This window comes from Erythrolamprus reginae, chromosome 8 (genome assembly GCF_031021105.1).
Source record: "Erythrolamprus reginae isolate rEryReg1 chromosome 8, rEryReg1.hap1, whole genome shotgun sequence".
NCBI classification, from domain to species: domain Eukaryota; kingdom Metazoa; phylum Chordata; class Lepidosauria; order Squamata; family Dipsadidae; genus Erythrolamprus; species Erythrolamprus reginae.
The window spans coordinates 10,091,260-10,104,208 of record NC_091957.1 but is presented as its reverse complement, the minus strand read 5'-3'; the positions used below and the strand labels follow the sequence as shown (position 1 = coordinate 10,104,208).

Below are 12,949 nucleotides of genomic sequence, written 5' to 3'. Positions count from 1 at the left end.
TAGTGGACGCTTGGCTCATATCCCGAATTTGAGCTCGGGTGTCGAACAGAAATTTTGCTTGCGTCTCAGCTCGTAACTTGGAATACTCGCATGTGGAGCAGCTCGTATCTAGAGGTACTACTGTACAAAGATGCACTTCGAAAATCCTGCATCCCTTCTAGAAACGAGGCTTAAAAAAACCCCCAAGTATCGGAAAGTGACCGTTGTTAAGGTTGTACCTGTTTGCTAGCTGAATCCCGCTTAGAGTAGTTGTGCCATCTCGGCTCACAAACAGCCTCAGGTTACTATCTGGAAGAGAAAAAAAGGGGAGAGGACTGCAACTGCTGAATGAATGAATCTATAGGTGTGATAGGATAAATTTATTTATTTATTCAATTTTTATGCCACCTTTCTCCTTAGACTCAGGGCGGCTTACAACATGTTAGCAATAGCACTTTTTTTTTTTAACAGAGACAGCCTATTTCCCCCACAATCCGGGTCCTCATTTTACCCACCTCGGAAGGATGGAAGGCTGAGTCAACCTTGAGCCGGTGATGAGATTTGCACCAGTTGCGGCCCTATTTGGACAGGGAGTCATTGCTCACAGTCGCTCATGCCCTCATTACCTCGAGGTTCGATTACTGCAATGCTCTCTACATGGGGCTACCTTTGAAAAGTGTTCGGAAACTCCACATCATGCAGAATGCGGCTGCGAGAGCTATCGTGGGATTTCCTAGATTCGCCCACGTTTCTACAACACTCTGTGGCCTGCACTGGCTGCCGATCAGTTTCCGGTCACAATTCAAAGTGTTGGTAATGACCTTTAAAGCCCTACATGGCATTGGACCAGAATACCTCCGGAACTGCCTTCTACTGCAGGAATCCCAGCGGCCGATAAGGTCCCACAGAGTTGGCCTTCTCCGGGTCCCGTCAACTAAACAATGCCGTCTGGCAGGCCCCTGGGGAAGAGCCTTCTCTGTGGCGGCCCCTGCCCTCTGGAATCAACTCCCCTTGGAGATCAGAATGGCCCCCACCCTCCTTGTCTTTCGCAAATTACTCAAGACCCACCTATATTGCCAGGCATGGGGGAACTGAGACACATCCCCCAGGCTCCTATATTTTATGTGTTGTATGGTTTTTTTTAACTATTGGGGTTTTATATATATGTAGAGGCAAAAAGGAGCTGTGACGTTCCTTCAATATACCAGGGTGATCCGACATAAAAAAACATATAGCCCCTCCCTGGTACAGAGCTGGAGGGATCAGGTCTGGTGGCTTAACTGTTAATTCTCTGCCTTACAAGGCAGAAGCTGCCAGATCGAATCCCAGTAAGGGTGTGGCTAGCTGATGAGGCCAGAACAAGGTCGAAATGGTACCATCCTAGTCTCCCTTAATTAAAAAAAAAAAAAATTCAGCTAAAAACATTTGATACATACATACATATTTCTTTTAATATTAGATTTGTTTTACTATTATGTTCTTTTAGTATTGTTGTGAGCCGCCCCGAGGGGCGGCATACAAATCTAATAAATAATAATAATAATAATAATCCCACCTTCAGTGTTGCTGACATTGGTGAAATCTTGGCTTTGCATGATCTTCTCCACAATGTCACCTGCGTCAATCCGGGTATCATCCACCCAGGTGGGATGGCTTTCTACAGAATCCTTTTTCCTTCTGCAAGGAAAGAAGATGTGATGATGATGATGATAATGATAATAATAACAACAACAGCAGAAGCAGCAGCAACAACAATATCCAGAACTTGTGCCAGAACTACCACATACCAGTGGCAAAAAAATTGGTGGGATCATAAGCCCCAAAAAGTGGTCGAAAATGAGCAAACAAAACTACTGTGGGACTTCCGAAAAACGGGCCGACGGGACCGCCTTCTGCCGCACAAATCTCAGTGGCCGGTTAGGTCCCACAGAGTCGGCCTTCTCCAGGTCCTGTCGACCAGACAATGTCTCTGGCGGGGCCTAGGGGAAGAGCCTTCTCTGTGGCAGCCCCGGCCCTCTGGAATCAGCTCCCTCCAGTGATTCGAACTGCCCCCCACCCTCCTCGACTTTCGCAAGAGTCTCAAGACTCACTTAGGTTGCCAGGCATGGGGAAATTAGATCATGCCCCACCCCACCCCTGACTACCAAATGTGATGTGTAGTTGTGACTGAGTTGGTTGACTGTTTTTAATATAGTGGGATCTTAGCCTATAGTTTTAACTAATTAGATTTGCATACACATTGTTTTATATTGTACCCTGTGAGCCGCCCCGAGTGTAGAAGAGTGTAGAAGGGCAGCATACAAGTCTAAATAATAAAAATAATAATAATAATAATAATAATAATAATAATAATAAAAACAATAATAATAATACCACCAGTAGGGGAAAATAGGCAATGAATCGCCTATTCGTCCTACTGTCTCCTACCGGAGATACCTCCTATCTCCTACCGGAGACACCTCCTATCTCTTACCGGAGACACCTCCTATCTCCTTCCGGAGACACCTCCTACCTCCTACCAGAGACACCTCCTACCTCCTACCGGAGACACCTCCTATCTCCTACCGGAGACACCTCCTATCTCTTACCGGAGACACCTCCTATCTCCTACCGGAGACACCTCCTATCTCTTACCGGAGACACCTACTATCTCCTACCGGAGACAACTACGGGGCAGAGAACCCCTTGCTAAAATGTTTGAAGCCCATCCCTGGCCCATTATCCTGTCTCGCTGTACTTGCCGAGAGGATCTGTCCGACAAAAGGTTTGGCCTGGGGGGTCTTGGCGGCTTCTCCAACCTGTGCTCCCGTTCGCCCTCCGGGCATTCGACCGTCATGCTGAGACCTCCGGAGGCGCTGCTGCTGGTCGACGTGTTCCGGCGGTGGGTCAGGTCCGAGAGGCTGGAGGATCTGGAGTGCTCAGTGCTGTAGCCTGCAAAGGAGAACATCAGACAATCTCGATGGGGAGGCCGGGAACCATACGAACCCAGCGGTTTGCTCCACGCTTCCCCGGGCAATTGTAATGATAACAACAAAGTTGGGAGCAGAGGGGAGGGGTGTTTGTTAGACGTTCTCATGTGTTTTTCATTTTCTTTCTTTTCTTTGTTTCCTTCTTTTCTCTTCTTGTGTTAGGACAAATGTGAAATACAGATTAGTTTATAGAAATATGAAATGGATACTACAGATTATGTACTGTCTTTTTCAATTGTATATATTGCTGCACGAATCCCAGCGACCAGTTAGGTCCCACAGAGTGGGCCTTCTCCGGGTCCCGTCAACTAAACAATGTCATTTGGCGGGACCCAGGGGAAGAGCCTTCCCTGTGGCGGCCCTGGCCCTCTGGAACCAACTCCCCCCAGAGATTAGAATTGCCCCCACCCTCCTCGCCTTTCATAAGCTTCTTAAAAGCCACCTTTGCCGTCAAGCATGGGGGAACTGAGATACTCTTTCCCACTAGGCCTTTACAATTTATGCATGGTATGTTTGTATGTATGTTTGGTTTTATAATAAGGGTTCTTTTTAGTTGTTTTAATATTGGATTGTTACATGCTGTTTTTTATCACTGTTGTTAAATGGATAAAAAGATCTGTGTTGCTCGTTATCAAAATCTGAGTGGAAGTGAAGATTCCCGCCACCTGGAACCGTCTAAATATGCCAGTGTTTCCCAACCTTGGCAACTTGAAGATATTTGGACTTCAACTCCCAGAATTCCCCAGCCAGTGAATGCTGGCTGGGGAATTCTGGGAGTTGAAGTCCAAATACAGTGGTACCTCATCTTACGAACGCCTCTTCTAACGAACTTTTCAAGATATAAACCTGGTATTTAAGATTTTTTTGCCTCTTCTTCTGAACTATTTTCACCTTATGAACCCAAGCAGCTGCTGCTGGGATGAAGGGGTTTCTTTTTTCCCCCTTTTTTGAAGAAAGGGAGGGGCGGTTTGGAGGAGGAAAGATTTTGCAGAGAACAACGTGCTTGCAAAGGCACTGAAACGGTGTCTTTTGAAGAAAGAAAAGGGAGGGGCGGCTTGGAGGAGGAAAGATTTTGCAGAGAACAACGTGCTTGCAGAGGCACTGAAACGGTGTCTTTTGAAGAAAGAAAAGGGAGGGGCGGCTTGGAGGAGGAAAGATTTTGCAGAGAACAACGTGCTTGCAGAGGCACTGAAAGGGTGTCTTTTGAAGAAAGAAAAGGGAGGGGCGCCCCCTTGCCTTTCTTCCTTCCCACTCACCCTTTAGCCTAGCCTTGCTTCTTCCACCCGCCCCCTTTAGCTGCTCCTCCCTGCCCTCTGTTCGCCTCCCTTCTAAAGTTTGGGATTTTCCTGAAGGATTTGAACACATTATTTGCTTTTACATTGATTCCTATGGGAAACATTGTTTCATCTTACGAACTTTTCACCTTACGAACCTCCTCCTGGAACCAATTAAGTTCGTATGATGAGGTACCACCGTATCTTCAAGTTGCCAAGGTTGGGAAACACTGAAATATGCAATGCGCGGAGGCAGAAAATGTCCAAAGGATGGGGGCTGGTGGGTAGGCGGACCTACCTTCGGAGTATAAGATGCACCCAGATCTTCACGCACTTTTTCAGGGGGAAAACGTTGCGCGTCAGGCTGAAGCCATCGTTTTCAGTTAGAGACTTTGGCCTGCCACAAGTAGAATAGTACTGTGGGAACTGGAGAGGGGTGGTTGCATGAGAGGGAAAGATATTAGCCACAACCAATTCTTTCCAGTGATTCAAGGTCATCCTTTGTTCAGCACCAGCTGGAAGTACAGGGGAGGATTGTGGACATTCTGAGCAATGGAGTGGTCCTTGTGATGAACTTGTGAGGGTGGGGACGAGGGATAAACCTTAACCTGGGTGGAGGACTGTAGGAAAAGTTAGTATCGGGATGACTACAGATTGTAACAACACAACTCTGTCAATAAATTGGAACTTGGAAGAAAGCCAAGGTTTGAACTCTGATTTATTTCGCGGATGTTATTTGGAATGCTGACAGTGGATCTTATACTCCGAAAAATATGGTACTTGTATTTATTAAACATTGCCACTCCAGTAAAAAGAAAATGAAAACCCTTTTGTGGGTTTAAGCTAGGATATAAAAAACCACCAAACATTTAAAAAAAAAATCACTAGTACTGTACACTTGTATCATTTTATCGTTTGTTTTAGGTCTGGTTCCGCCTGGAGATCGGCTCATGAAAAACTCACATTCTTGGTGGGATGGACACTGACCAGAGATTTTGGATTGCTGGCTGGCATAGCTTGAATTTCGTGAGTGTCCAGAATGAAACACTTCTTCTGGACTGGATAGATTCTGGTCCGGTTCTTCCAAAACCCCTGGAAAGAAAGAAAGAAAGAAAGAAAGAAAGAAAGAAAGAAAGAAAGAAAGAAAGAAAGAAAGAAAGAAAGAAAGAAAGAAAGAAAGAAAGAAAGAGGGAGGAAGGCAGACAGACAGACAGACAGACAGAAAGAAAGAAGGAAGGAAGGAAAGAAAGAAAGAAAGAAAGAAAGAAAGAAAGAATTTAGCTGCTGACGTGATCATCTTTCTCTTTTTTTGGTATAATTTATTTTTATTTTTCTCCAATATACAATAAAACATGCATAAAGTAATAAAAAACACAGCATCAATACCTAAAATGATAATATGTAGTATTTCCTTCTTACATCAAATATTCAAAGAAGCGTCTTAAGATTTTCCCTTTCATTTTTTAAAGAAATCTTTCCCAAATTTTGGACTGGGATAGAAAATTTCCTTTGTTCATACCTGTTCCCAGAATGGTGGGCCTGGCCTTGTTCTGACGGACGGAACCGATTGAAGACGGTGCATTGGTGTTGGGGGTTACAGTCCGGCTGGTCCCCTCTCCTTTGCAGGTGAGCTGCAGGCTCGAATCTTGTCCGGGGATGACCACCGATTTGGCCGTGGAAGGTGGGCTGCGAAAAGCCAGAAGGGGCTTTTATTGGAAAGACAATAAACCTTGACTCATTGCGCTCGGTCTTTATTGGATAGGACACGGAGTTTACTCACGTGAGTAACTGGCTCTGTTCCCAAGTATGGAGAATAAGGCTCGCCTTATTTCACAACTGCGTTGATCTAGTGCAGTGGTTCTCAAGCTTTCTAATGCCGCAACCCCTTAATAGAGTTGTGGTGACCCCCAGCCATAAGTCTAGCGCCAATTCTCCCAACAGAGCTTAGAAGCTGATTGGCAGGAAGGTCAGAGGGACACGCCCACTGTAAATCCCTGATTGGTGGGATTGTAAAAATATGTTCTAAGGCGCCAGAATAGAATTGTTAGCCTCTTTTTTGGAATAGAAGTTTTTACACCATGGAAATCTGTCTTTTCCCATGTCGTCTTAGGCGACCCCTGTGAAACGGTCATTTGACCCCAAAGGGCTCCGGACTCCAAGATTGAGAACAACTGATCTAGTGGCTAAGAAAACAAGCTAGAAAGTGGGAAAGAGTGAGTTCTAGTCCTGTTTTAGGCAGGAAAGTCATCTGGGTGATTTTGGGCCCAATTGCCAGGTGACTGAGAGTTCTAGTCCTGTTTTAGGCATGAAAGTCAGCTTAGTGGGTTTGCATCAATCACCAGGAGAGGGTAAGTTCTAGTACCACCTTAGGCATGAAAGCTGGCTGGGTGACTTTGGGCCAATCACCAGGAGATGATGAGTTCTAGTTTCGCCTTAGGTATGAAAGCTGGCTGGGTGACTTTGAGCCAATCACCAGGAGAGGGTGAGTTCTAGTTTCGCCTTAGGCATGAAAGCTGGCTGGGTGACTTTGGGCCAATCACCAGGAGATGATGAGTTCTAGTTTCGCCTTAGGCATGAAAGCTGGCTGGGTGACTTTGGGCCAATCACCAGGAGAGGGTGAATTCTAGTTTCGCCTTAGGCATGAAAGCTGGCTGGGTGACTTTGGGCCAATCACCAGGAGATGATGAGTTCTAGTTTCGCCTTAGGCATGAAAGCTGGCTGGGTGACTTTGGGCCAATCACCAGGAGAGGGTGAATTCTAGTACCACCTTAAGTATGAAAGCTGGCTGGGTGACTTTGGGCTAATCACCAGAGGGTGAGCTCTAGTCCTGCCTTAGGCTCTGGAAAATTAACTGGGTGACCTTGGATCAATACCAGGAGATGGTGAGTTCTAGTCCCGTCTTAGGCAAGGAAGCCGGCTAAGTGACCTTTGGGCCAGTCCCTGTCTATCAGCCCCACCTACCTCATAGGGTTGTTAATTGTTGTTGTGGGGGAAAATACGATCAGGGAGGTGTGTTGGATACGTTCACCACATTGAATCATTTGTAAAAATAAATAAAGGCAGGATACAAATAAACAAACAAAATAATTAAACAAAATACCCAGTCGAGGCAAAGCTGGGTAGATACCAGAAGGTGGAACAAGAGGGCCTTTTAAGAAAGCTCCAAATTCCACTACGGCCTAGCAGTTAATTAGAATGTTAGAAATATTGTTTATTTGTCAGTATATATTTGAGGGAACATTAATGAGGAAATGTAATAGAAACAGAAATGTAGAAGATTGACGGCAGAAAAAGACCTCTTGGTTCATCTAGCCTGTCCTTATACTATTTCCCCTATTTTATCTTATGACGGATATATGTTTATCCCAGGCATGCTTAAATTCAGTGACTGTGGATTTACCAACCACGTCTGTGGGAAGTTTGTTCCAAGCATCTACTACTCTTTCAGTAAAATAATATTTTCTTACGTTACTTCTAATCTTTCCCAACTAACCTCAGATTTTGCCCCCTTGTTCTTGTGTTCACTTTCCTATTAAAAACACTTCCCTCCTGAACCTTATTTAACCCTTTCACATATTTAAATGTTTCGATCCTGTCCCTCATTTCCCTTCTGTCCTCCAGACTCTACAGATGGAGTTCATGAAGTCTTTCCTGATGAGTTTTATCCTTAAGACCTTCCACCATTTTTGTAGCCCATCTTTAGAGTACTTTGGAGTACTGTGTTCAGTTCTGGAGACCTCACCTACAAAAAGATATTGACAAAATTGAACGGGTCCAAAGACGGGCTACAAGAATGGTGGAAGGTCTTAAGCATAAAACGTAACAGGAAAGACTTAATGAACTCCATCTGTATAGTCTGGAGGACAGAAGGAAAAGGGGGGACATGATCGAAACATTTAAATATGTTAAAGGGTTAAATAAGGTCCAGGAGGGAAGTGTTTTTAATAGGAAAGTGAACACAAGAACAAGGGGACACAATCTGAAGTTAGTTGGGGGAAAGATCAAAAGCAACATGAGAAAATATTATTTTACTGAAAGAGTAGTAGATCCTTGGAACAAACTTCCAGCAGACATGGTTGGTAAATCCACAGTAACTGAATTTAAACATGCCTGGGATAAACATATATCCATTGTAAGATAAAATACAGGAAATAGTATAAGGGCAGACTAGATGGACCAGGAGGTCTTTTTCTGCCGTCAGTCTTCTATGTTTCTATCTTTGGACCCGTTCAATTTTATCAATATCTTTTTGTAGGTGAGGTCTCCAGAACTGAACACAGTATTCATGATGTGATTGCTGGAGGACAAGATTATTTTAAAAAAATGTTTTTTTTGCAATAAGGGAGGAAGGAAATTTACAATTTTGAATTATGAATTTTTGGGGGGGGATTATATAAGAGTTACTAACAAGATACTGCATTTTATTGTACTGGAATTAGAAGATATTTGGCATTGTACTAAAGTATATGAAGGGAATTTTAAAAAAAAAATTATATCAAGAAAGGAAGCCCCGTATTTAAGCAAAACTCTTTGATGAGGGGTGAATAAAAATAATACCAACAACCGAAACACAGGAAATCTTGAGATGGAGATAGAAATAGAAAAGCATTGAAAAACTGAGCAACCTGGGACTACAGTGTTCCCTCGAATTTCGTGGGGGATGCGTTCCGATACCACCCGCGAAAGTCGAATTTCCGCGAAGTAGAGATGTGGAAGTAAATACACTATTTTTGGCTATGAACAGTATCCCAAGCCTTCCCTTAACACTTTAAACCCCTAAATTATAATTTCCCATTCCCTTAGCAACCATTTAGATTATTACTCACCATGTTTATTTATTAAAGTTTATTAAAAAAATTTTTTTTTAAAGGCAGACAAAAGTTTGGCAATGACATATGACGTCATCGGGCGGGAAAAGCCGTGGTATAGGGGGAAAAACCACAAAGTATTTTTTAATTAATATTTTTGAAAAACCGTGGTATAGACGTTTCGCAAAGTTCGAACCCGCAAAAATCGAGGGAACACTGTATATATATATCGAGAAAGGAAGCCCCGAATTTAAGCAAAGCTCTTTGACAAGGGGTGAATAAAAATAATACTAACAACCCAACCACAGGAAATCTTGAGATTGGAGATGGAAATAGAAAAGCATTGAAAAACTGAGCAACCTGGGAATAGGCTGAAATTTCCTTTTTTCTCTCCCACTTTGGAAAAAAAAAGGAGAGGGGGGCTTGGGAAGACCCCCTAGCCACTCAAGGCTCCCAGTGAAGTGGGTTTTGTTTTTTTTAATTTTGACACCACTTTGACACTGGCAGACTTCAACCGAGCTGGTGACAAGGTTGTTCTTGCAAAACAATACATATTATGTAATAGGTTTGTTTCTTTTTATATTGCCTCGGTTACCCGGTATGGAATTGCCAACACCTTTTGCCTGCTATGTGCCACACCCCTGCCAGGTATGCCTAAGCTGCTGGTAACTTAATCAGCAGCCACCTCCTTGGAAAGTCAACAAACGCACACCTGTGGCTTTGTTTGATGCCTAAAAAAAACCCCCATGTCACCAAGTCTCTTTTAATTTTCGCGAACCTATGTGTCCCAGGATAATGTCAGAGGACCCAATTGGGGACCAGAGGGATTTTAATCTTCTGAGCTTTCAGACCCGTGCTGGATCCCATCCTTGAGGACGGTAACACCAGTAATTTTGCCAGTTAGGTCCCACAGTCGGCCTTCTCCAAGTCCCATCAGCCAGACAATGTTGACTGGCAGGGCCTTCTTTGTGGTGACCCCAGGCCTCTGGAACGAACTCCCTCCAGAGATACGTACTGCCCCTTCCCTCCTAGTCTTCTGTAAAGCTTTAAAAACCTATCTTTGCCGGCGGGCATGAGGGCCGTGAGTTATGAGACTGTCTCTGGCCGATACAAGATATGTATTGGATGAATGTGTGTGAGTGTACACGGGGTCTTTTAAAATGTTTTAGTAAAATTTAGTGCAATTCGGAGAACCTCCAAACCCCACTCCTGGCTGGTCCTGGCCCAGGAACCCCCCGTGGCTCATTTTGTATGCAGCTATGTGCAGGGTGCGCATGGGAGCTCGGGAGGGCAGAAAATGCGCCTACTGGGAGTTCGGGAAGACTGGAAAAGAGGACCTCTGGAGCCGGCGGAGGCCATTTTCAACCTCCCAGAGGCTCACGGAAAGCCTCAGAAGCATGGGGAGGTAAAAAAACCATGTGCACACACCCACACGCCATGGTGCAGGAGGCTAGCTAGGCCACGCCCCCATAGCCACCCCCACCCCCCAGCAACCAGACAGAGAACCCCTTGTTAAACATTTTTGAAACCCACCCCCCTGCTTGGTAGGCTGGTGGTAAAATCAGTCCTGTTTTTCTCTTCCCCCCCAAGCTTCAATCTCTTCCCTGGCTGTTTTTGTCCCTGCTCGCCCGACAATTTTAGTAGCTGCAAAATTGAATGTGTGTCTTTGTTCACCGTTGGGCTACCAATGAGTTCAGAAAGCACATACACAGTCTACTGGAGAGAGGTTTCCCTTGAAGATGGGCTCCAGCAAGAGTCCGGAAACTCGGAAGTCAGAACCTCTGGTCCTAGTGACCGATGAAGATTGGATCCTCTTTGTTTTTCTCCTTTCCCATCTGCTCCATTCAAGGCCGACGGCAGGTTATTTTTTAAGGAGAGGACACCAAGAGCTATGGAGATATCATGGCCTTTGAAACCCCCCCCCTCCAAAGTGCTTTAAGCTTCCCCAAAGACTCACGTTTTGAAACAAGGGTCTCCGGATAAGAGGGTCATGCCAATTGTGACCTGCCAAAGAATGAATACGAGAGAGAAAGAGAGATTCATAATTCATAATTGTAAGTCCCGCAGACTACTAATATGATTTATTTTTTTAAAAAAAGATAAATACATTTATAAAATAATCATCAGAATATTTCCATTTTGTTAATATGAAATGCACCTATGTAATACCCTGTTTCCCCGAAATTAAGACGTACCCCGAAAGTAAGCCATGTCAGAGGTTTTGCAGAATTTGCTAACATAAGGCACCCCCAAAAAATAAGGCGTAGTCAAGTTTACATACGGTACGGTGGAAAAACATACGGTACTATTTAAAGCTGTTCATAGCGGTACCGTAATAATGTGGCGTCCCCTGCTGGCCCCTTCCATCGCTTTGTACCATCCAGTACAGCAGACACAGTCTCCTGCTGTCTCACCGCCATTACAGTCTCCACTACAGTGCATAGACTGTAGTTCCTCTGGTGGCCGGAAGCTGCAATAGCGGGTGTATACTGTTGTACCATATAAGTGCCGTCGTTTGTGTGTGTGTGTGCCATACTGACAGGTATCGTACCGTAATCAGTGTACCGTACGGTACACTTTCTTTGGGGGTGTCAGCTTTTCTGCCTGTGAATTTGTCTTATTTGAGAAATATAAGGCATCCCCCGAAAATAAGACGTAGCACAACTTTTGGAGCAAAAATTAATATAAGACAGTGTCTTATTTTCGGGGAAACGCGGTATAACAAAATTACACATTCTTATTTAAATATATTGCTTTTTGCCATATCCAGCCCAGGAGCCAAGATTTCTCCACGGACCACCAAAATTTTCTCGCAGGCCACTGGTTGGTGAGCCGTGTTCATTCTTTTTATATATATACAGGAGATGAGCCTGTAGCCTAGAGACTAAGGCCACTGTCTTACAAAGCAGAGGCCACAGGTTCAAATCCCAGTTTGGCTACCAGATGAAGGCAAATAAGCCCAAAATAGATCTATAGTACCTCCCTTCCTTTTCATTATCAGCAAACATGTTACACACACACACACATACATACATATAAATAAATAAATAAATTGTGGAGACAAAAAATATATGTATTAAAAAACCCATAAAACACAAGTTCGCTTAGTAGCCGTTCGAAGTTATGGGGCTGAAAAAAAATGACTTATGACACATTTTTCACAATTATGACGGATTGCAGCCTCCCAGGGTCCCGTGATCAACAATTAGATGCTCGGCAACCCACACTTATGACCGTTGTTGCGTCTAAAAGAAATGGGGAAGTCGGATTCACTTAACTGACAATGATATGTCAGTTAGCACTTAGCAACGGAGGCAAGGGATGTCGTAAAATGGGGAGAAGCCCACTTAACCAATGTCTGACCTAACCACAGAAATTGTGGTTGTTAAGTCTGCTTATGGGGCTACTAGTTTTCTTTTTATGAAGGCATCTCCAGCACATCGCTCAGCAGCCGCCACAACCTGTCCATCAGCCCTATCCAGAGATTTTATTTATTTATTGATTGATTGATTTGATTTGTATGCCGCCCTTCTACGAGGACTCGATCCCCTCCAGACTGACCTTCAGGATGGAATTGTCCTGCCTGGTGTTCTTGGTGTCGTATCCCTCCAACAAACAACATCGGACAGTCAGGCCCGAGCCTGCAAATTCGGCCAAGTTCAGGTCAGTGAACCCCAGCTGGAAAGCCAACAGAAGGGAGGGTCAAGACGGCGAAAAGCTGTACGTTTGCAAGAGAATCAACGTTTACAATCCCTTGTGTGGTCCACTGAAGAGCCTTTTTGGAGAGATTGGACAACTACCCTTGGTCTGGAATGGTATCGGGTTTCTTGCCCGAGCAGGAAGTTGGACTAGAAGACCTCCAGGGTCCCTTTCCAATTCTTCTATCCCATTCCATCTTCTATTCCATTCTACCCCACCG

The 12,949-nt window shown here is 44.4% G+C and overlaps 3 protein-coding genes across 3 annotated transcripts in view; all 3 read right to left on the bottom strand.

Annotated features, from left to right (window-relative positions):
* The window catches only part of ST6GALNAC4 (ST6 N-acetylgalactosaminide alpha-2,6-sialyltransferase 4), a 683,294-nt gene that overhangs the window by 51,363 nt on the left and 618,982 nt on the right, over positions 1 to 12,949 (bottom strand). The window lies entirely within an intron of this gene.
* ST6GALNAC6 (ST6 N-acetylgalactosaminide alpha-2,6-sialyltransferase 6) overlaps positions 1 to 12,949 on the bottom strand; it is a 490,277-nt gene that overhangs the window by 73,454 nt on the left and 403,874 nt on the right. The gene's annotated exons all lie outside the window — the stretch shown is intronic.
* The window catches only part of EEIG1 (estrogen-induced osteoclastogenesis regulator 1), a 60,073-nt gene that overhangs the window by 1,156 nt on the left and 45,968 nt on the right, over positions 1 to 12,949 (bottom strand). The window contains exons 4-10 of the mRNA XM_070758813.1: positions 12,592 to 12,708; positions 10,988 to 11,034; positions 5,742 to 5,908; positions 5,186 to 5,314; positions 2,721 to 2,910; positions 1,535 to 1,656; positions 219 to 288 (exon numbers count right to left, since the gene is read on the bottom strand). Of these exons, the coding sequence (XP_070614914.1) occupies positions 219 to 288; positions 1,535 to 1,656; positions 2,721 to 2,910; positions 5,186 to 5,314; positions 5,742 to 5,908; positions 10,988 to 11,034; positions 12,592 to 12,708 (842 nt within the window). The remainder of the gene's footprint in view (positions 1 to 218; positions 289 to 1,534; positions 1,657 to 2,720; positions 2,911 to 5,185; positions 5,315 to 5,741; positions 5,909 to 10,987; positions 11,035 to 12,591; positions 12,709 to 12,949) is intronic.